General features: G+C 38.3%; 1 protein-coding gene across 1 annotated transcript in view; it reads left to right on the forward strand.

Moving 5' to 3' along the window:
- The window catches only part of LOC124795052 (peptidoglycan recognition protein 1-like), a 57499-nt gene extending 40479 nt beyond the window's left edge, over positions 1-17020 (forward strand). Inside the window, exons 3-4 of the mRNA XM_047258843.1 lie at positions 9371-9570; positions 16539-17020. Of these exons, the coding sequence (XP_047114799.1) occupies positions 9371-9570; positions 16539-16943 (605 nt within the window). The 3' untranslated portion in view covers positions 16944-17020. The remainder of the gene's footprint in view (positions 1-9370; positions 9571-16538) is intronic.
- Positions 17021-23007: the final 5987 nt, after the last annotated feature.

Consider the following 23007-nt stretch of genomic DNA (forward strand, 5'->3'; position numbering starts at 1 on the left):
TGGATTACGACAGCGGTATGTGGGCGAGCGTTATCCTGCTGGAAAACACACACTGGAACGCTTATAATGAATTCTACCCTGCTTTTGTAAATGATGAAAGTCTATGTGAATGCAGCTTGCCGCTAACTTGGTGTAATGTTTTGTCTGCACAGAAGTGTATCTGTCGCCTTTATCGCTCTTTCCCTCTCACACATAAATCGGTACAATAAAGTCAGGGCTTCGTGTTTTCTAGTTAGGCTGATCCGTGAAAAGACAGAGAAACAATTATGCTAATGGAGGATTCTCTCACTCTCTCTCTCTCTGTCCTTTATCTGTGTACAGTTTAAATATATTATTTACGTGAAATCAGCCTAGTAGAATCTCTGGTGGAGCCCTTCGTCTTAATATTCAGCGGCTGGCTTGCTAGAAAAGATCTTTACATTTGTTATTATTATTAAGCGCTGCATTCAGTTGGGAAAATCGATCGTTTGAGCAATTCGTTCAGTTTACGACAGATCTAAAATTTCAGATGTGGACGAAGCCTTTTTGGACGATTTCAAAAAACTCAGAGATTGCAGGCTCTCTTCGTCACAGCTGAAACTTCCCAATTAATTACAGGGCCCAGACAATCATCAATGGTTCAGACAGAGAACTCATTCGTCATTCACTCTAGAATAAAATGGTCACAAACCTTATTTCTGAGGAAAATTGTATATTGAATCCATTTCCGTACATGTTCCGTTTTCTGTTGGTTCCAAGTCTCATGTAATTTTCTTTTACAGGTTTTTCTTTCTCTTTATCTATCACGCTAGCGGCACAAACTTTCCTAGCTCGCTTTAGCGCGAAGAAGAGTAAATAAATCTCCTTTAGCAATCCGACAATCTTCCAACCGATACTTCCGAAGCTGTTCCTCTCTCTCTCTATAATAACCATGGAGCATACATTTCTGTACCTCTGTTGTTCCAAAGAATAAACGTACTAGAAAAATACCTTGGCGTCGACGAGCTGTCGGCGCATATATTACTAGAAAATCTGATCAGATACTTTTCAAACGTAAATACATGTGGATGATTTGGTTGACCATTATTAATTATTGCGTGGTAGAGGGTAATTTTCCGTGGGGAGATTACACGCTGTTGATGAATAGGAGCACAACAGCTCGAATCACCAGATTGATGTATCCGTCTGCAGTCATTATGCATAGATTAACCACGAGATTAGAGATTAGATTAGGTTAGTTTTTCGTTCCATAGATCCGTGCTGAGGAGATCCTCGTGGATGTGGAACATGTGCTTCTGCTGCCAAACGATATCGCACTCCAGAAGATAGCTCCAAGTGTAGATCCAGTGTGTAGAGCAAACAGACAGGGTGGTTGCAGCCCTCAGCTGGCGTCCTTCTAACCAACACACGACACCATCACTGGCTCCGACACAGAAGAGCCTTCACCCAGTTCTCCAATAAGCTCTCGTTTGACACTACTGAAGTCGCAATGGCGCCCAGTCATTCTGCGACCATGCATACCCGTGACCACCACTGCCAGCAGTCATGTGCAGTGGCTACATTCTTGCTAAGTCTTTTTACAGTATCGAAGAAGGATCGTTCAGCTTCGTAGCCCTATCACACGACCTCGTTCAACCTCAGTAAGATAGTGATATGGATCTTTGTTGCCTTAAGCGCATTCCTGGCTAGCATAAACTCACCACGTCCAGTCTCAATGATAACTAAAGCTCACGACCGTTACAGCGTATATTTATAGCAAACCCGATCTGGGCCTTTATAGTGCCGCAGACCATTGCAGGTCTGCACTGCAAGAGGCGGTTATTCTGGCTTTTGAGAGATGGTGACAGTAATGTGACTGGACAATGTATATGCTTCTTATGGTGATGTGGATGATAATTAATTCGTGGTTGTGCTGACGGAAGGATCTTTAAAGCAGGTGGTTAGTTTGGAAGGTAACAGATCGATTTTTAGTTTGTGAGGCCAAAGAATTTGAATCTCGAAATCAGTTTGTGGTGAGAGAACGATTTGTGGTGCGGTTTGATTTCAAGTTAGGTCGAAAGGTGATAGTTCTGTTTGCTACAAAGGAAACGACTACTGTAACCATGTGAAGGCAAGCGTTCGATAGGAAATGAACCCTTCGAAACACCATTGGGTACCGAAAAGCAGACGCCACTCCGCCAATTCGCGTCATCGCTCGCAGAAGTCTATAAAGGCACATTTGCATGCCGAGCGTGAGTTTCCTCGGAAACGCGAGATATTAATTAAATAAATAATCAGTGACAAATAAATAAAGCCTATGGCACACAACTGCAGCGCTGTGTCGCTGATAAAACAAAAGTACATTTTCGTTAGTCGTATGTTTGATTAAAAAAAAAAAGGAAGAGCTCTCGTTGATGTGGTGCGAGAAGCACGTATTTTAGTTTATTGTCTGGCACACCGCCATATTTCATGATATAGAAAATTACTGCGAGTTGCAACCATACTAGGCACTCGATTCTGTAAAGAATTTATATTTATAAAAGTAAGTAGGATTATGAACTGTAGGCTTATTCATTGAATATATCTGATTTAACTAACTGTGTAATTTTTTGTTTAGTAGACAATCACCTCTGTACGACGTTTTGGCATGGCTGGCAAATTATTGTAATATTGAGATTTAGTTTATGAGTCCGCACCTACCGCAGCAGTCTTTGGAAACGATTTAATTACGAAGTCCGATTATTTCAGTTTTATTTCACGGTCAACTACGAGTAACATTGCCTTTACGAAAAAGCCATTGTCAAGCGTCTGATACCGAATAATCAAAACCTGACGACCCATAGGAGAGCCAATCATACAGATAAAAATAATTAATATTTCATTTTATTTTATTTTATTTATTTTATATTGGCGACCGTGACAGGACGTTGTTCAGTTTGTCATTTGTTACATTGTTCTCTTTGTTTCATGTGAAAAATCAACCTTCTGGTCCTGGACTTGACTATATGAGAAATAAAAAAAAAATCAGAAGATATTTGCCAATTATAAAATTTTGCGGGAAGACGCAAAGAAGCTTCCAGCAAAATAAGGTAAGACGCAGCATCTTTGCATTAGCAGGCTTGACCAGACGTATAATTCAGTGTATTAGCTTTTCAGTAAAATTCTGTAGTGTTTCTTTTCCGCATAACAGTTTCAGTGATAAATTCCATTCTCAGTATTTTTCCTTAAACAATAACGTATGCAACAATACCAATACACGAGTGTACAATATGGCCGACTTCTGTACGATATCATGTAACATGGCCAGCAGCCATTACCAATAATCTCAAATTCAGTTTATATTTTTAAATTAACAGACAGCCATTGTTGCTACGACCGATTCATGCTCAACTGCATTTTATTTTAAAACCAGTGTCAAACATTAATTTCTTGAAATATATAGCACGTGTGGCATGGTAATAACTAGAAAACAATACGCAAAAATGGAACAGCAAAGACGTACTATTCAGACGCAATCCGACTCGGACGAGAGACAAATGTTAGAAAATGACTTTACGACAGCAACCGGTAGTGACGATACATCAAATATTGACGCAAGTGTCAACGGAAATTTTGACAATAGGCCGTCCACCACAAAAATTTCAAAGTCTCAGTCAGAGCCCATGTTAATACATGACGTCACGTCTAATGACGCGGCGGGGGCAGAGACCTTGCAAACAGTAAACATTGCCAACATGTTACAAATGCTAATGAAACAAAACGCAGAAAATATGGCAACCTTAAGGATGCAGAACGCGGAAAACATGGCAACCTTAAAGACACAAAATGAACAGTTAAAGACACAAAATGACGAAATTAAATCTGATCTCATAGCAATCAAGGCATGTAATGACACTTTGTGTAAACGTGTGGAACTTATAGACGCCACACTGACCGAACAGATGACTGAACTCAGTACGAAATTTTCCAAGCTTAATACGAGACAAGAAAAGACTACAAATGACGTAGCACTTTTACAGAAACAATTAAAAAACCTTAATGTCACGTGTGAAGCTCTTACTGAACAAATTCAAACATATCCTTCAGTACACGACAACCTTGAAAAACGAATTACTGACGTGCAGAATAAATTTGACGATGTTGAACAACACCTGACTGACATCTTACAATCTGATGCCACAGCTCATTTTCAAAATATTAATAAAGAATTTCATGATTGGGTAGAGAACAAAGACAAACATTTTGATAGATGCATACGCGAAAATTTACCAACAATTGTGCACGACTCCGTAGCGGAATACATCACTAATAACAAACAGCTGATTAGTGACGCAGTACAATCCGTCACTGCACCCATGAGACAATTCACCGATCAACCACAGTCTGAATGTAACGAAAATATCAGTCAAAATGTACAGTTCAGAAACCAATATACATTCGAGTATGACGCACACATACCGCACACCACAAACACACAAGAACAAAACACACCACGACTACAACACATACCACGACGTGCAACCACAAACACAAGCTATTATCATGGTAAACCACAGCAACATTATCGTAATTACTCGCCAGCTGAGCATTGCAGTAATTACAGTGGAACAAATCCATATCATAATGCAAAGGAAGACGAAAGCTTAATAAAACACAGGCAATTTCAGGCTTTTATCCCAGAGAAACGAACCATTCATCCGGTGATTTTTCTTAAATCTTTTAGTAACGCATTTCCACGCACTTGGAGTGACCGGAAAAAGATTTCATATATTGTCGGTTACATCCAAGGCGATGCAGCTGTCTGGGCATACAGTCAAGCTGACGTATGTACCACGTACAGTGAGTTTGAGCGTGCCTTTCTGAACAAATTCTGGTCGCAATCCGTCCAGGAGCGACTCAGAAGACAAATTTTAGAACCTGAAACTTTTAACAGTAAGAATGGTAACTTACGCAGATATTTTGAAAAATACTTGAACATGGGACACTTTTTAGACGAACCAGTCGCAACGCGAGATATACTCCGTGCGTTGAAGGCCAAATTGCCTTTCAACATTAAAGAAAAACTCCTACATATCCCGGATGACGATTCAGATTATTTTTTAACAGCTTTAGATTCGGTTGACATGTTACTTGAAGATCAGCGCTTTGCGCGGCAAAACAGCAGCCACAATGTTTACACTAGTGGTATGCAAAACATGCAGGCTTGCCAACACAATTCTGGCGCGCCCACAGTTGGATACGCGGTACGACAAAAACAGCAAACTCACATGCCGTCTCAGTACGGAAATCAAAATCAACACGCGTATTCCAATACAAACAATAGTTACAACAGTAATAACATTTCATGCGGCAATCCATACAAAAGGCACCGCGGTAATAACTACAACGGTAACAACGGATACAAAGGTAATAACAAAAACACAAACAGAAATAGAAATAATAATAACTACGAGCCAAGACAGCATCAAGGTTGGACTCGTAACGATCAGTACTTTCATTCAAACTCTGCTTTACTACAGCAGCCACCAGGTCAAAATTGGAGCATACCTTACGACCGACAGGTAAGTTATAATGCGCAACAGCAACAACAACCGCAAAAGTTTGGAGATCATAATAGGCAATGTCCGAATGTGAATATAATAGAAATGACACCTGATGCACAACCTCAATCTGTGTCAGTACCTAGTACAAATGCTAATCCAACAAACTAGAAACAGTCACTACTTTGCCCCAGGTCGTGGCTGAAGAATCCTTGGGGGGCGGCTTCAATGTTAATCAGTTATTTGACACCACACTTGAACAACAGAATAATGATATGCCGAGTAATTCTAAACAAAAACTACCTGTTTTATTTATAAGATACAACCACAATAACAATATATCAGATGAACTTTTACAAGACAGTACACAATGTCGTTTAAACACAAATGAAATTGTTTTAGCATCCACTACTGGTGTAGTAGGTGGGATTCCAACTACTATTATCCTAGATACAGGTGCAGCTGTGAGCGTTTTATCTTTTAATTTTTATAAAAAGATGTGTGAATTGGAACCTGTGCCTGAGTTTCCTGCCCAAAACTGTAAAATAACTACTGCACTAGGTAATAAGTCATGTAGGGTTACGAAGCAAGTTTTTGTAAACGTTAAAATAGGTAATGGAACCGTACAATGGCCATTCCTGGTTGTACAAAACCTTGTGACAAATTGCATATTAGGAATAGATATTATGAGCGAGAAGGACTGCATTATAGACTTCTCCAAAGGTAAATGTATTTTAAATGATAAAGGCAGTGTAATTATTATTGATTTGGACAGGAGAACTCTAAAGCATGACAAACACTGTACAGGGTACAAGGTTCAGTTAGTACTTGACAAAGACATTCAAGACATGCAAACACACTCATCTGACACAGAGCTAATGGACTTGAAAACATTGCTTGATCATAAGATAAGTGAAGCTACAGCTCTCAGTGTACATGAACGTATAAAACTACAGGAAGTGTTATCCAAATATTTACAAGTTTTTACCAAACGATTAGGTGTTATCAACACGTATGTGTACAAGATTGAAGTTAAGCCTCACAAGATCTTCTACCATAAGACATATAACGAACCGTTATCTCAACGACCTGCTGTGTGGCAAGAACTAAAACAAATTACAACATAGATTATAAGTAGTATAGAAATTTTCATTTCAGCGTTCCAGAGTCGCAGTTGAAGACAGAAGAACTTTTCTTTCAACGCCGCGGTTCCACCGAGAAGACTGAATATTAAAGTAAAATTTATGATTACGTAGCAGTGAATGATATATAAATTTTTCACGGAATATTTGTGACTGTAGGTACCACTGACTTGCTATGACACCTGACGAACCGACAGACGTCATCTGTGAAGCGATCTTTTACTTCGAGAAATAGATTAGACGCACATCTCTCAGCAAGAAAAGCATCTACCAGTAGTCAAGGCCACACAGACACACTACACACACGCACAAAACGCGAGGAATCGAACATTTTCTCTCTCTTACTATTTTGAATATTTATTGAGTAGTGAAAACGCCTGGTCTTGCCTACTGATGTAATGAATGTTGTGTCTAACCTATCTTAATTTCAGATGACATCACAAAAAACATCGATAATATCCCAGCAAAACCGCTAAAGAGGATGTAAATATCTGCAATTCATGTAATCAAATATGACACAATGTAATAACCTATAGCTATGTAATGATGATGTAAACATGTTTATGTGCAACTGTATTATGTTTATGCTAAGAAAATATGTGACGTGTGTATGTATTATTACTTATGTTTTTTTTTTAAACTGATGTATAATGTAACTGTTACTGTGTGAAAATTTGAACGATAACGAGTGCCAAAATGTGAAAAACTTTTTTAAAAAAAAAAAAAAAAAAAAAAATTGCGTAGTGAACCACTATTCACGGACATTAACGTACATTACTAAGTCTGCAACTACGCAGAAACCTATGTGAAAGAAACTGTTAATGACATTCATGATGCATCGTACCTTTGTTAACGCGATGAACGATTTCTTCGATGAGTAACCACGAACATTTAGGTGAGCTATATTTAAAAAAAAAACTGAATATGTGAAGTGCATAATTCGTGCATCGTCTAGCGACATTACTACAGTACCCAACTTCAAGATGTTAACTGGATTAAATGGACACAAAGTGCCTGTCCAGAAAACAACACGACGGGTGGAAGAATTTTGGTTGGAACTTCAGGGAATGAAATGTTCTCGAAATGTGACGGACACGCTTACCTGGACTGTCCAAGGATCGACGCCAGCTATGTGCCGTCCGAGGTTCTGCAACCAAGCTTCCACGGAATATCGAAAACGAACTGCATATGGACTAATTACTCGACGGGTCACGTCTGATCTGTAATAAACAATGCTTTTTGTCACAACGAACTGCATCACAACGACTATAATGGAAATAGGAAATGGACATGCTTATGTATCAATCACGTTGTTATACAACGATGTTACTGTGATCAAAAAAACTTTACCACGACGATACTAACCTGTAAAAAATTATTGTGCAGCAGATGAATATGAACTGTGATAACGACACCATGTGTATAGGTCAACGCACCTGAAAAATACGGACATTTTTCTTTGAAGCATTTCATTGCAATGCTATGTAACTAAGAACATTCAACAATCTAAAGTTGTATTGTATTATAACAAATATTGTAATTTTAAAACTAAGTTACCTGTCATAGAATGTAGTCTTCATATGTAATCTTGGTGGAATATTTTCTTTGTGCAACGACTAAGAAATGCGCGCGCACACGAACAATATGAACTGCAATACTGTGCCGCGTGATCTAAATTTACGAAATAACGGCAGTGCCGTAGTTACACAGACGCTTCTGCGCATGCGCGCACTCTGTTTTGCCAACATAAGAACTTTTTCGGCGCACGCGCGTCATTCAAATTTTGTGTATAATATACAGTATAATGTAAGTCATGTAAATAGTTGTAGATAACTTAGATTTTCTTGTGCCTTTAGGTGAATTGCTCGCCTGCAGGTGTGTCCTTTCGCCTCGCAATTCAGGGGGCAATATAAAGGCACATTTGCATGCCGAGCGTGAGTTTCCTCGGAAACGCGAGATATTAATTAAATAAATAATCAGTGACAAATAAATAAAGCCTATGGCACACAACTGCAGCGCTGTGTCGCTGATAAAACAAAAGTACATTTTCGTTAGTCGTATGTTTGATTAAAAAAAAAAAGGAAGAGCTCTCGTTGATGTGGTGCGAGAAGCACGTATTTTAGTTTATTGTCTGGCACCCCGCCATATTTCATGATATAGAAAATTACTGCGAGTTGCAACCATACTAGGCACTCGATTCTGTAAAGAATTTATATTTATAAAAGTAAGTAGGATTATGAACTGTAGGCTTATTCATTGAATATATCTGATTTAACTAACTGTGTAATTTTTTGTTTAGTAGACAATCACCTCTGTACGACGTTTTGGCATGGCTGGCAAATTATTGTAATATTGAGATTTAGTTTATGAGTCCGCACCTACCGCAGCAGTCTTTGGAAACGATTTAATTACGAAGTCCGATTATTTCAGTTTTATTTCACGGTCAACTACGAGTAACATTGCCTTTACGAAAAAGCCATTGTCAAGCGTCTGATACCGAATAATCAAAACCTGACGACCCATAGGAGAGCCAATCATACAGATAAAAATAATTAATATTTCATTTTATTTTATTTTATTTATTTTATAAGTCGTTATCGATACATATTCTAGGTAAGTTACTGGATACCCTCTCGTACATTACGCATGCTTTGGTGCTGTCGAGGTTAGATTATATTGTGGTTTAGTAGCTGTGTATGAAAGGTAGTGTCGCACTGTTGCCACGTGCAGTTCGCGGGAGCGGCCGCACAGCGTCACTTCCGGTGTACAGCTCAGAGCGGCGCATCGTGCCACACTCGTCTTGGAGCCTGCGGCAACAAACCCACACTATCCAGTTGGGCCATCCGACGCCGTACGTGGTGGTGAAGCACACAGCGGGACCGGAGTGCTTCGGCCTGAACAACTGCACTTCCGTACTGCGAGCCATACAGGTATGTCTGTTCTACTTCAGCATGTTTTCAAGCTCCCTGGGCCAGCAGTTCGACACCAGCTCTCACTAACACCGCTACTTTTACCTGCTCCACACACAAACTCCGCAACTTGTCAGTTTGGAACCGCGCGACCGCTACGGTAGCAGGTTCGAATCCTGCCTCGGGCATGGATGTGTGTGATGTCCTTAGGTTAGTTAGGTTTAAGGAGTTCTAAGTTCTAGGGGACTGATGACCTCAGATGTTAAGTCCCATAGTGCTCAGAGCCATTTGAACGATAGCAAAGTCACAGGTTAATGTATTCGCGAGGTAAACCATTGCAAATGTGAAGCACTGGTACATTAATCACCAGTGTAGCAGCCTGGATGTTGAATGCAAGCTTGCAAATGTCCATGCATTGTGTCGTACGGGCGCCATTCCATTCCTGTTGCACTTGGACGGTCAATACAGCGATGGTTAATACTGGTTGTGGATGACGCTGGAGTTGTCGTCCGGCGATGTCCCATATGAGCTCGATTGGAGACGGATCTGATGACCGAACAGGTCAAGGCCACATGAGGACTCTCTCTAGAGCATGTTGGATTGCAACGCTGGTATGTGGGCGAGCGTTATCCTGTTGTAAAACGCCCCCCCTGGAAGGCGGTTCATGAGTGACAGTTTTAATAATCCCAAATTGGATGAAACTGTTAATCGGTGGATGAAGAAAGATTTTAGTGATATGTATAAAAAAAAAATAAAAGAAAAAGAATATGATATTATTTACACAATAGCCAGTGATCTCAGTTCTGTCAGTGGAGGATCAGTCAGAGGAAGAATTTCAGGAAATTGTCGTGGTGACCTTTGCCCTTTTCCAATAAAATACTTGAAATGTTAGCTAAAAATAAATGTGGTCCAAGTGGTAATAAAGAGAAATGTAGAACCCACCACTGAATGCCAGTTTTTCAGACTCTTTTTGTAGATATCCATGACAATTTTCATATGCAAATTTAAAGCCTGGAATTCAGTTTTGCGTTAAAATGTGCGATTCTGTAGCAGTTCATTTATATGTACTGTTTAACAATCTGACCAAAATTATTTTATTCTATGTGATGGAAAGAAAAATATTGGAGACTCTATTACATGCAATGAAATCAAAAGAAGTATTTAAACAACACTTAAATATACATAACAATAAATGCTGTATAATTTAAATTATAAATTTCAAGTGACTGTCATCTTAAATCTTGGTTTAAAGATGGGGGTCCTACAGACCCCAGCTCATAGTGTACATTCCAGAAAAGTCATGTCTTGAGGGAAGGGTTAACCTGAACTAGAAAACAACCATTTCCAGAATGTGACTTTATAACAAGACAAATTCTAACAATCACTTATTTTACTAATTTCCTAATTAATGTTCTTGTAGCAAATGCATGAGATAAAATAATTGAGGAAGACATTTTAAGTGTAGTTAATTAGCTTAGGAAAAACATATGTACCACTCTACAGTCATTGTGCGTGGGATAACCACAAGAGCGTTCGTGCTGTCTACGATATTGCACACTAGAGCATAGCTCCACGTGTGCATCCAGTGTATCTAGCACACAGGCAAGTTGGATGCAGGCCCTCAAATGGCCTCCTTCTGACCGACACATGACCACCACAGGCGCCGAGGCAGAATCGATCCCGAGCGGTCTAGGGCGCTGCAGTTATGGACCGTGCGGCTGATCCCGTCGGAGGTTCGAGTCCTCCTTCAGGCATGGTTGTGTGTGTTTGTCTTTAGGATAATTTAGGTTAAGTTGTGTGTAAGCTTAGGGACTGATGGCCTTAGCAGTTAAGTACCATAAGATTTCACACACATTTTTGAACAGAATAGATCTCCACCCAGCCCTCGAAAGAGCTCTCGTTTGACACCACTGAAGTCGCATTGGAGCTCAGTCTTTTTGCGACCATACATACCCGTGACTACCACTGCCAGCAGTCATGCCCAATGGCTACATTCCTGCCAAGTTTTTCTGCAATATCGCAGAAGGAACGTTCAGCTTCTCGTATCCCTGTCACACGACCTCGTTCAAACTCAGTGTGATGTTGATACGGCGTTTTTGTCGCCTTAAAAGCATTATTGGTTAACATCAACTCACCACGTCCACTCAATGGTAACTTATATGTATAAAACGCATGTTTGACCCTCAGCCGCTTTTATTTCAAACCCAAATATCGACTGATTTCAGTCACGAACCATCTTCATGGATAAGGTTTAAAATGGTTTAAGCCACAACATTACATTTGTCATTACTTAAATAATGTGTAGAGCATTTCATGAATATCAGGCCGGCTGGAGTGGCCGAGGGGTTCTAGACGCCACAGTCTGGAGCCGCACGACCGCTACAGTCGCAAGTTCGAATCCTGCCTCGGGCATGGATGTGTGTGATGTCCTTAGGTTAGTTAGGTTTAAGGAGTTCTAAGTTCCAGGGGACTGATGACCTCAGCAGTTGTCCCGTAGTGCTCAGAGCCATTTGACTCATGAATATCAGTGTATGACACAGAACTTTTAGAAGCAAACATACTAATAACAAATGTATACAGAATACTGTTCTGTATACTTATTAATATTCATGACATGCTCTAGGCATTATTTAAATGATGACAAATGTAATGTTGTAGCTTAAACCATTTTAACCCTTATCTGTGAAGATGGATCATGATTGAAGCTGGTCGATTTTTGGGCTTAAAATAAAAGCGGCTGATGGTTAAAAAATGCATTTTATGCATTACTTGACGGCTGTAGATAGCCACCTCCCAAAAATGTTCCTTGGTAATTAAAGATCACGACCAGTACATCGTGTATTTATAGCACGCCTGCTTTGGATCCTCATAGTGGCGCTAATACCGCCACTCTTATGCGACTGGCTTGAAATATGAATAGACATAATCTTTCAGGCGCAAAAAAAAGCCTACCAATTTTTGTTTATGTCGTACAGTTTCTTCTTGGGGTGGCGATTGTTTTCCGTCGGTGTATTTATTACAAAACTAAAAAATGAAAAATTGTTATCTCAGAAAATCTGATAGAATGAGAACGAAAAGGTGTTTGAAGAAAAGAAAGTGTATAATAAAGAGCTGCGCTTGCAAGAGGTTTTATTCTGAAAATAGTTTTCAGCTAATTATAACATTCAGCTTTGCACGAAACACACGCCAATAAATGTAGTCTATTCGTGTCACCATTACTCAATTTTGTTCCCAGTAAATAACCGTCTTTTTTTGTTTTTCTTATCAGTCTGTGGTGCGTCGCCAGAGTCGATACTATTTCACCAAACGTGTTCTCAAATTACTCGCAAAATGTAGGCCCAGTCGTTAGTAAAGCAGCAGGCAAACTTCTGTTCATTGGCAGGATACTGGGAAAATGCTGTCAACGTACAAAGGAGACTGCTTAAAAATTACTTAAAATATTGCTAACGTCCGTGGTACCTGCACCAAATACGAATAATAGGATATATTGAACTTATGAAAAGAAAGGTTGCCCAAATGGCCACATGTTTGAATCATGAAAGAGCTTCACAGAGATACTGAAAAAAACCCAGAATTGTCAGGTTTTGAAGATAGACACTTATTATTCAATGAAAGCGTGTTTACAATATTTTAAGACCCAGTTTAAGTGAACAGTCTAGATATATTCTCAAGCCCGCTACATATCGTTCTCATAGGGATTCTGAAGCCAAGATAAGACTAATCACAGCAGGTATAGTTGCCAGATATTCTTCACACACTCTGTATACAATTGGAACAGGAAGAAAATGTAATAAAATACTAACCATCATCTGTCTTGCAGTTCACAGTGGTTATATTTCTTTGGTAGACTATACTAGAATTGTCTTTATAAATACAGCTATAGCTTTAATTTTTTAGGGGTGATTTTTATTCTTTTCTATTTTTTTGTTAAAATTGTGGTGGTATCTTTTGATTTTATTTGGATTAGTGGAACTTTACCATGTTCGCTTTATAATAAGTCTATATACTTCACTTGCAAGAATTTTTCATCTATCTTTAAATTTTTTATTTTGTTTATTGTTTTAAAGTTGTTATTGATTTTATTTATTTACTGGAATTTTTTGGGAATTAAGTGGTTAATAGGAAAGATAAATTCTAGTTTTATATTTTCAAGACATATGTTTTTCCTAAGCTAATTAACTACACTTAAAATGTCTTCCTCAATTATTTTATCTCATGCATTTGCTACAAGAACATTAATTAGGAAATTAGTAAAATAAGTGATTGTTAGAATTTGTCTTGTTAAAGTCACATTCTGGAAATGGTTGTTTTCTAGTTCAGGTTAACCCTTCCCTCAAGACATGACTTTTCTGGAATGTACACTATGAGCTGGGGTCTGTAGGACCCCCATCTTTAAACCAAGATTTAAGATGACAGTCACTCGAAATTTATAATTTAAATTATACAGCATTTATTGTTATGTATATTTAAGTGTTGTTTAAATACTTCTTTTGATTTCATTGCATGTAATAGTGTCTCCAATATTTTTCTTTTCATCACATAGAATAAAATAATTTTGGTCAGTTTGTTAAACAGTACATATAAATGAACTGATAGAGAATCGCACATTTTAACGCAAAACTGAATTCCAGGCTTTAAATTTGCATATGAAAATCGTCATGGATATCTACAAAAAGAGTCTGAAAAACTGGCATTCAGTGGTGGGTTCTACATTTCTCTTTATTACCACTTGGACCACATTTATTTTTAGCTAACATTTCAAGTATTTTATTGGAAAAGGGCAAAGGTCACCACAACAATTTCCTGAAATTCTTCCTCTGACTGATCCTCCACTGATAGAACTGTGATCACTGGCTATTGTGTAAATAATATCATATTCTTTTTCTTTTATTTTTTTATACATATCACTAAAATCTTTCTTCATCCACCGATTAACAGTTTCATCCAATTTGGAATTATTAAAACTGACACATTCCTGTGAACGTATTTTGTACTCAGCTGGAAAAGATTGGTATGTAGTTCATGAGGCAGGGTCTATAACACTCCAACATCTGTCAGTAACAAATGTCAATACCAAACAAAGAAAGTGATAATGCAAACTGCAGCAAAACATTCTAGGGATCGCTATTTAAGAAGGTTAGAGGTAGTATAGAAGCATACCAGAAGTGACTTTTGAGCCTGGGTTCAAAAATTTTTTGAGCAGTTCAAGAAACCATACCTTGTGAGTTAAGGGTTAGTACTACTGTACAGTAACTACTGTAATTCAAAATAATGTGGTTAACATGATAAAATTGAATGCACAGAAATGATGTTTTTTATTATATATTATGAAATGATAAAATTAGTACATTTCTAATAGATAAGAATAAAACAGCAACTCCTCCTAACTTGTATGTAATTGATCATAGAAGTGCACAGGCAAATAAGAAATATCAATCTGTTGAATATATACTGGTGTTCAAGACGATTCGCTGATACAACTTTATCCGGATTTCCTAAAATGGTAGGTATTAATTAACCATAATTTAATTAATATCTTATTATAACAATCGTAATTGAATATTTAAAAGTAAAGTGATGGCGAAATGGACATTTTTCAATGTGTTCATGAGTCCCAAGGGTTACTTGATCCTGTTTCAATAAAAAAGGAACTGTAGTTACAGATGTATATATATATATATATCTGTGTGTGTGTGTAAGCCATAAAAACTCCTCACCTTATGTGCAAATAAATAGTATAAAAATTGTAGAGACACAATTAGCATATAAAGTTCAGATGATTCAACCATTGTTTACATGTGAAGTATACTTATAAATCAACCAAAGAGTTATTAAGAATTATAATTAACAGGTATGTTATTAATGAGAATTTCTGGATTAGTACAATTATCATAGTTTAAAAATATGTTCTTTATTAATATTAACAATTTCCACTACTGCTAATATGCTAGGAATAGATGCATTATTATTACTGTAATAATAAATGTTGGATTATTATGTACCTTTCCTTCAGAATTTATTTCTTCATAATTAATTACATTATTAATATTTTCAGTTTCTATGTTTTCCAAATAGGTTTGTGATTAACATTAATAGTTTTAATTACCACTAATAATGTTGGAAATAGATTAATTATAATTAGTATTGTAATAATGAAAGCATAGTCACTATATAGAAATCTACACATATTGTTATTTCTCGATAGTCAATTCAATTATTAATAGTTCCCATATGTTTATAGAATAGTTCCTTTATCTATAAAAATTAATGTGAGTATAATAATGATGTATATTGTTGAAGCGAACATTATAGCACTTGACTTTGGGTGAAATATTTCGTTTGATGTAGTTCTGGTGGTAGAAATACACAGACAGCATCTAGAAATGTTAAAAATAAAATATATGAGAAGGACAAACTTTCATATTTTCATTCATTTTACTAAAGCAATAACGCAAATTTGTAAAATAATATGTTTTTATTGATATAGAATGTCCTAATTTTTAAAATATATTACATTTGATAGTGCTGTGAGTATTATTTTAATCATTTCAGGTATTAGTTTATTAAAATATTGGTGTTGGGGAGCAAGGATACAATATTTCCCTGCCACTGAAGTTTTAAAAGTGGGGTGTAGTCTTATTTTTGGTTTGCATAGTTGGAGTTTTTTTTAATTATTTAACTGGTGTATATATGTTCCGTTTTTCTGTTTGGGTTCATTTTGTCGTCACATACGCTTTTTCAATAAGTGTAGAGATTTATGAATGGTTTTGTTACGATTAGAGTTAATTATAATTTCTTGTAATGTTTCATAACATCAGAGTCCACTGCAGAGTGAAAACGTTTTTTATTTTGTATGTTCATTGTGCACACCAAAAGAAACAATTGTGCATTTTGTGTATTAAATGAAAGGCAACTTACATAAATCCAAAACAACAGTGGCTCTAGAACTGATATTTGGTAGACTCCAGAACTGTCTGCCCTGTTTGCAGGAGCTGCACTGGCAGAAGTATGATCAACCAGAGATCTCCTACAACTTCTTGATCGACAGTGATGGCAATATCTATGAAGGCCGAGGGTGGAACAGCACGAACCCCAGTAAGGGTATTGCTCTGCGCTGCAATGTTGATGTGGCGCTCATCGGCAACTACGTCGAGCGCAACATGACTAAGGGGATGTCGTCAGCACTGCGCTGGTTGCTGGAGAAGGGTGTGAGCACGGGTATGCTGGCGCCCGACTACCGCCTGCTGGCACACAACCAGGTGAAGAACACGCTCAGCCCAGGGCGCTGGGCCCTCCTGGAGATCGCAGACTGGCCACACCGCTGCCTAGAGCACTGTGACCAGGGCGTCGTCTGCACCCATCCTGCTGACAGCGACGACAGCTCCGGCCACTAGATCTGTTTGGTCAAGAATCCTATCATTTAATCATAAAATATCTTTATGAGTGAATAAATGCAAACTTTCGTGATAAATCCACTGTTTATTGCTCTGTTCCAAATCACTATAATTCCTGAAAAGAAAACATAAAATATTGTTTCGACGACAGCAAAACCCATTGTCTTCCATTTCAATTCTCAACAGTGCTCACCAGATAAAATATTGGTCACCCTCCATAAAAGAGCGCAATGATCATCTTTAGGCGCTGTAGATAGCGTAGTATTGGTACCAGGTGGCTATGCCAGAATCCACCTCTGATATATCACAGCAGTGAAGTGTTGTTGTAAGCCCCCCCCCCCTCCAATTTGCACAGGTTATTTAACCTTGACTGTGATTACATATAGTTTGTAATTTGTTGAGGCATCAAATCCGAAGTATTTTGATCAAAACAGTATTTGAAATTAGACAGCTAATCACCAGAATCGCAATTTATTATACAGTGTCACTGAAGAATTAAAAGGAATCACAATTATATAGTTCAAGTTAGAATGGTCAGCTAAAAGTATAATTAATTGTAATTCTTACTTCACTGAAATATAAGTAATAGCAGAACCTAGTCGCCAGTCCTGTTCTTAAACTAATTAATTTGATTAAAATTGTGTTCAGACAGTAGTCAAGTTCTACTCGTTCTGGTGATGTGAGTCACTACCTGTGCAAAAGCAAATTTCGTACCTCCAGGTTAGTAAAAATTAGTTCAGTCAACATTTTGAACAATAAAATTTTGAGTTCAGTGATTAATACACTGATAAACGATTAATTGATGTATTGTAGTAACGAACCTGAATAATCTCACTGTGGCTCTTATTGCCACGAAGTAAAAAAAAAAAAAACAAATCTGTTCAAATATTCAGATATCATCAGCAGCTCAAATATCATCAGTAACACATTAAAGGTATTCCCTGTTGCGAATATGGACAACAGTCAGCTGTAGAATGGAATGACGAGAATGAAAATTTGTGACGGACTGGGATTCGAGCCCGATTTCTCGCATATCGCAAGCAGTCGCCTTACCATTTGGCTATCCAGCACCACTCACGGCCAGACCCAAACGTCCATAAGTCGCCAACCGTGCTTCTCCAACCAGTACTCATACATCCATTAACTACATTCCTGTACAAGTGAGACACATTATTTGAAAGTCCCTTTCCCAGTGTCGGCGGATAAATACGATACTGCAGTCCAAAGGAACTTTGCATCGTAATTCAGAATAACACTGGCACTTCAATATCGTTATCGTTAGGAACAACCCTACATTGAAATAATAAGGCCTTTAAATGAGGTGGTGGCGGTAAGTTCATATGGGACCAAACTACCGAGGTCATTGGTCCCTAGGCTTACACACTACTTAACCTAACGTAAACTAACCTATGCTAAGAACAACACACTTACCCATACCCGTGGGAGGACTCGAACCTCCGTTGGGGGGAGCCACCTTTAAATAAGCAACCAAATACTATTGCAGTGCTGAAACTTGACAGCGAAGGCGTCAGTACAGCTGATCACAGTGAATACAAAAAAATGATATATTTAAAAAATAAAAAAATTTGCCAAATTATGCTCTTTTAAATAGCTCTTGTAAACACTGGCATCAGTTTGCAATTGCTAGTGTTTGCTTTCTATTTCAGATTAATGAGTCTAATTAATAAGAAATAGTCTGAACTTTAATACTTAGAAATGTTTTTAATTTTATCTCTAGGAACACTAAACAGTCTAATGAACTGTCAGAAACCATCGTTCATGGAATGACACTGTGAAAACAGATCAGTAGGACTTGGATCCTGTTCCACTTAATGACAAGTAGGAGAAATAATTACTTTTGTCTACATTTATATTTGATAAAAATTGTACTGTCTACATATAAATTTGATAAAAACTGGCAAGCCTTTTACACTGCTAAATGTCTGCGAAGGTTAGATCTTAGGCACGGATGGCGATGTAACACGGTAAAATAAAGGTCATGCGATGCAATTCTTATTTGCGCAACACTTGTGTTCCTATTGGAGTGACATGATAAGCAACAAGACAACTCGAATACGTTGGTGGCAGCATGCATTATCATGTCTTACGAGATGTAACAAAGAGTATCGTTTCCAAGCTCATTTCGTGAATGAGCGACAATAGCGGCGTTAATGCCTTTGCATAATATGAATTAAGCTACATTATTTCCTTGTATAATTCCATTACTGGAAACAGTGATCCTTGTTGTTGTGGTCTTCAGTCTGAGACTGGTTTGATGCAGCTCTCCATGCTACTCTATCCTGTGCAAGCTTCTTCATCTCCCTGTACTTACTGCAACCTACATACTTTTGAATCTGCTTGGTGTATTCATCTCTTGGTCTCCCTCTACGATTTTTACCCTCCACGCTGCCCTCCAATGCTAAATTTGTGATCCTTTGATGCCTCAGAACATGTCCTACCAACCGGTCCCTTCTTCTTGTCAAGTTGTGCAACAAACTCCTCTTCTCCCCTATTCTATTCAATACCTCCTCATTAGTTATGTGATCTACCCATCTAATCTTCAGCATTCTTCTGTAGCACCACATCTCGAAAGCTTCTATTCTCTTCTTGTCCAAACTATTTATCGTCCATGTTTCACTTCCATACATGGCTACACTCCATACAAATACTTTCAGAAACGATGTCCTGACAAATCTATACTCGATGTTAACAAATTTCTCTTCTTCAGAAACGCTTTCCTCGCCATTGCCAGTCTACATTTTATATCCTCTCTACTTCGACGATCATCAGTTATTTTGCTCCCCAAATAGCAAAACTCCTTTACTACTTTAAGCATCTCATTTCCTAATCTAATTCCCTCAGCATCACCTGACTTAATTCGACTACATTCCATTATCCTCGTTTTGCTTTTGTTGATGTTCATCTTATATCCTCCTTTCAAGACACTGTCCATTCCGTTCAACTGCTCTTCCAAGTCCTTTGCTGTCTCTGACAGAATTACAATGTCATCGGCAAACCTCAAAGTTTTAATTTCTTCTCCATGGATTTTAATACCTACTCAGAATTTTTCTTTTGTTTCCTTTACTGCTTGCTCAATATACAGATTGAATAACATTGGGGAGAGGCTACAACCCTGCATCACTCCCTTCCCCACCACTGCTTCCCTTTCATGCCCCTCGACTCTTTATAACTGCCATCTGGTTTCTGTACAAATTGTAAATAGCCTTTCGCTCCCTGTATTTTATCCCTGCCACCTTGTCCGCCCCGGTAGCTGAGTGGTCAGCGTGACAGTCTGTCAATCCTAAGGGCCCGGGTTCGATTCCCGGCTGGGTCGGAAATTTTCTCCGCTCAGGGACTGGGTGTTGTGTGGTCCTAATCATCATCATTTCATCCCCATCGACACGCAGGTCGCCGAAGTGGCGTCAAATCGAAAGACCTGCTCCAGGCGAACGGTCTACACGACGGGAGGCCCTAGCCACACATTTCCATTTCCTGCCACCTTTAGAATTTGAAAGAGAGTATTCCAGTCAACATTGTGAAAAGCTTTCTCTAAGTCTACAAATGCTAGAAACGTAGGTTTGTCTTTCCTTAATCTTTCTTCTAAGATAAGGTCAGCATTGCCTCACGTGTTCCAACATTTCTACGGAATCCAAACTGATCTTCCCCGAGGTCAGCTTCTACCCGTTTTTGTGTCAACACCTGCCTTCTTTGGGATTGGAATTATTATATTCCCTCCTTACATCAATAAAAATGGAACAGTAAACAAACCACATTCAGTATACACTGCTCTAAAACGAATTGCTTTATAGTGTGAATAAGAGTCAGCAATAGCAGATTGGTTTGTTTTGTTATGTTTTAGAAGAATTTACAGATATAACTACAGTAAATAACAATCAAGATGGAACAAGAATAATAAATTAAGAAATTTGTACATGGAAAGGGAGATGGGTATGACAACTCATATTCTGCCTTATGTAAGACGGCAGATTTTGGGGTCCTGCCAAGGCACTTAACCACACTTATAAAATAACTAACCACTGGATCTTTGTTTCTTATTGCTTACACATTTCTTCTTCTTTCATTCAAGTTTTTGGCAAATTCAGATCCTTAAATGTGTCAGGTTTGTGACACCCAGACCACAGTATGCTTTAGTTATATCGATAGCAAACTCCAGTTTCACGTTCATCGCTGAAACATGTGCAATGTTTCCGACAATATGTGAACAAAAACTGTTACTGAATGTTTCAAGAACGAAAATATCAGTGAAGACGGTAAAATTTGATGCATGCTGTATATACAGGGTGGAGCAAATAAAGTGGCCCAGACGAGTAGATACATTCTGAAACCATTTGTGGCAGTATTAGTGGAGAAGGAAAAGACCTAAAATTACTTCCAGTAGGAGGAGCACCTTTAAACACTCTTCACGCGTGACAGAGTTGTTAGCAGAGGACGGTCTGGTCGCGGCTCTACCTGGCCACCCAGGTCACCTGATTGTCAGTGTGTGATTACTTTGTATGGGGCGCCCTCAGCTGTAAAGGATATCGCAACAACTCTCATAGTCTTTGAGAACTGCAGCAGAATATTTCAGATGGCATTGCAGTAATTCCGGTAGTGCAGTTTCGATCTGCCTTTAGAAATTTGCTGACAAGGTCGCAAGAGTATCAAGAGATGAATGGTGGTCACTTTCTGCAACTGCTATAGTCAGGTTAGTACTATATTTCCTTTCCTCTGGTGTGTTTCTTTGTGCCCTGGAACTCTGTTCTCTGGGCCACTTTTATTTGCTCCACCCTGTAGCTAACCCTGCCTCTGAATCTGCAGTTGTCTACCTCTAACTTTAAAATGATAATAACTCTTAATGCAGTTGAAACGTCCCCTTAGAAAATTATGACTGACAGTGCTGGTAAACTTTTTACTTTATTTGATTTTCAAACAGCTGAGCAAAATTCAACGTACTCAAACAGTTTTCTCTTTAATTATACTGATCATCACTAAACTGACATATTTTTAGTGCAACACAATCTGACTCTCAATAATCCCTACGAAAGAATGGTCCTGACTAACAATAACATATACCTTTCATGAATCACTTACCTCACAAAAATATTCGTTACTCGAACTACTGCAACATAGCGAGCGCCAATTCTGCGAGCTAAATAAAAGATTCTAACTGCTGAAGGCACTAACTACTGATAGGCATAGTTAGCAAATGAAAGATTTTGATAGACAACAAACAATGTATTTACCTTAATAATGTTCAAAAGTCATCATATATGTATCTATCAATTCATGACATCGATCTTTACAAATTTCCTTTTTCTGGCGGACACATGTCCAGATCGTCCACTGTCAAAACTCTGGCATCTCCCTCTCCACATCCACCACTGCTGGCGGCTCACCTCCAACTGCCCAACTCTACACACTGTTCACATCCAACTGCCCAACACTACACAAGCGAATATTCCAACAATGAGTCCAAATAGCCACAGACTGCACACAGCACAGTCAGTGATTTTCATACAGAGAGCTACGTGGCGTTACCAACATAAAAACCTAAACAGCCTACTTACACAATGTTAACTTAAAACGTGGTTGTAACTAACTTTATGAACCACATACGAAAGTTTAATAAGAGTCACAACTCCGCATTATGTGCAGCGTACCATCGAATGTGGCACGTCGTAGCACACCACGGCCACGACTAAATACGAGTGTATCACTTATTGACTCAGATCTGAAAAGATATGCCTCTCCTTCCAGCATTAAAAACAATTTCAATATGTTAGCTGCATTTCGTATACACTACTGCATGAATTAAAATGCACCAAACAAACTAACCAGTGCCTACTTCTTCACTGGAAACTTTTCAAAGTACGTCTGGCAGTTTACTTACTTGTTACGTTCACATTAACTATGGCCAATAGCGAAAATAAAACCAGTTCATTGGCAAGCTGTAATGTGGGACCATAAAATGAAAAATGAATTTTTTTTATCGTATAGTTTCCTTACAATCGAATGAGAAAGACTGCATAGCGGACAACATTCGTAAGTCTAAATACCAACTGTT

The sequence above is a fragment of the Schistocerca piceifrons genome, chromosome 4, assembly GCF_021461385.2.
Source record: "Schistocerca piceifrons isolate TAMUIC-IGC-003096 chromosome 4, iqSchPice1.1, whole genome shotgun sequence".
NCBI lineage: Eukaryota > Metazoa > Arthropoda > Insecta > Orthoptera > Acrididae > Schistocerca > Schistocerca piceifrons.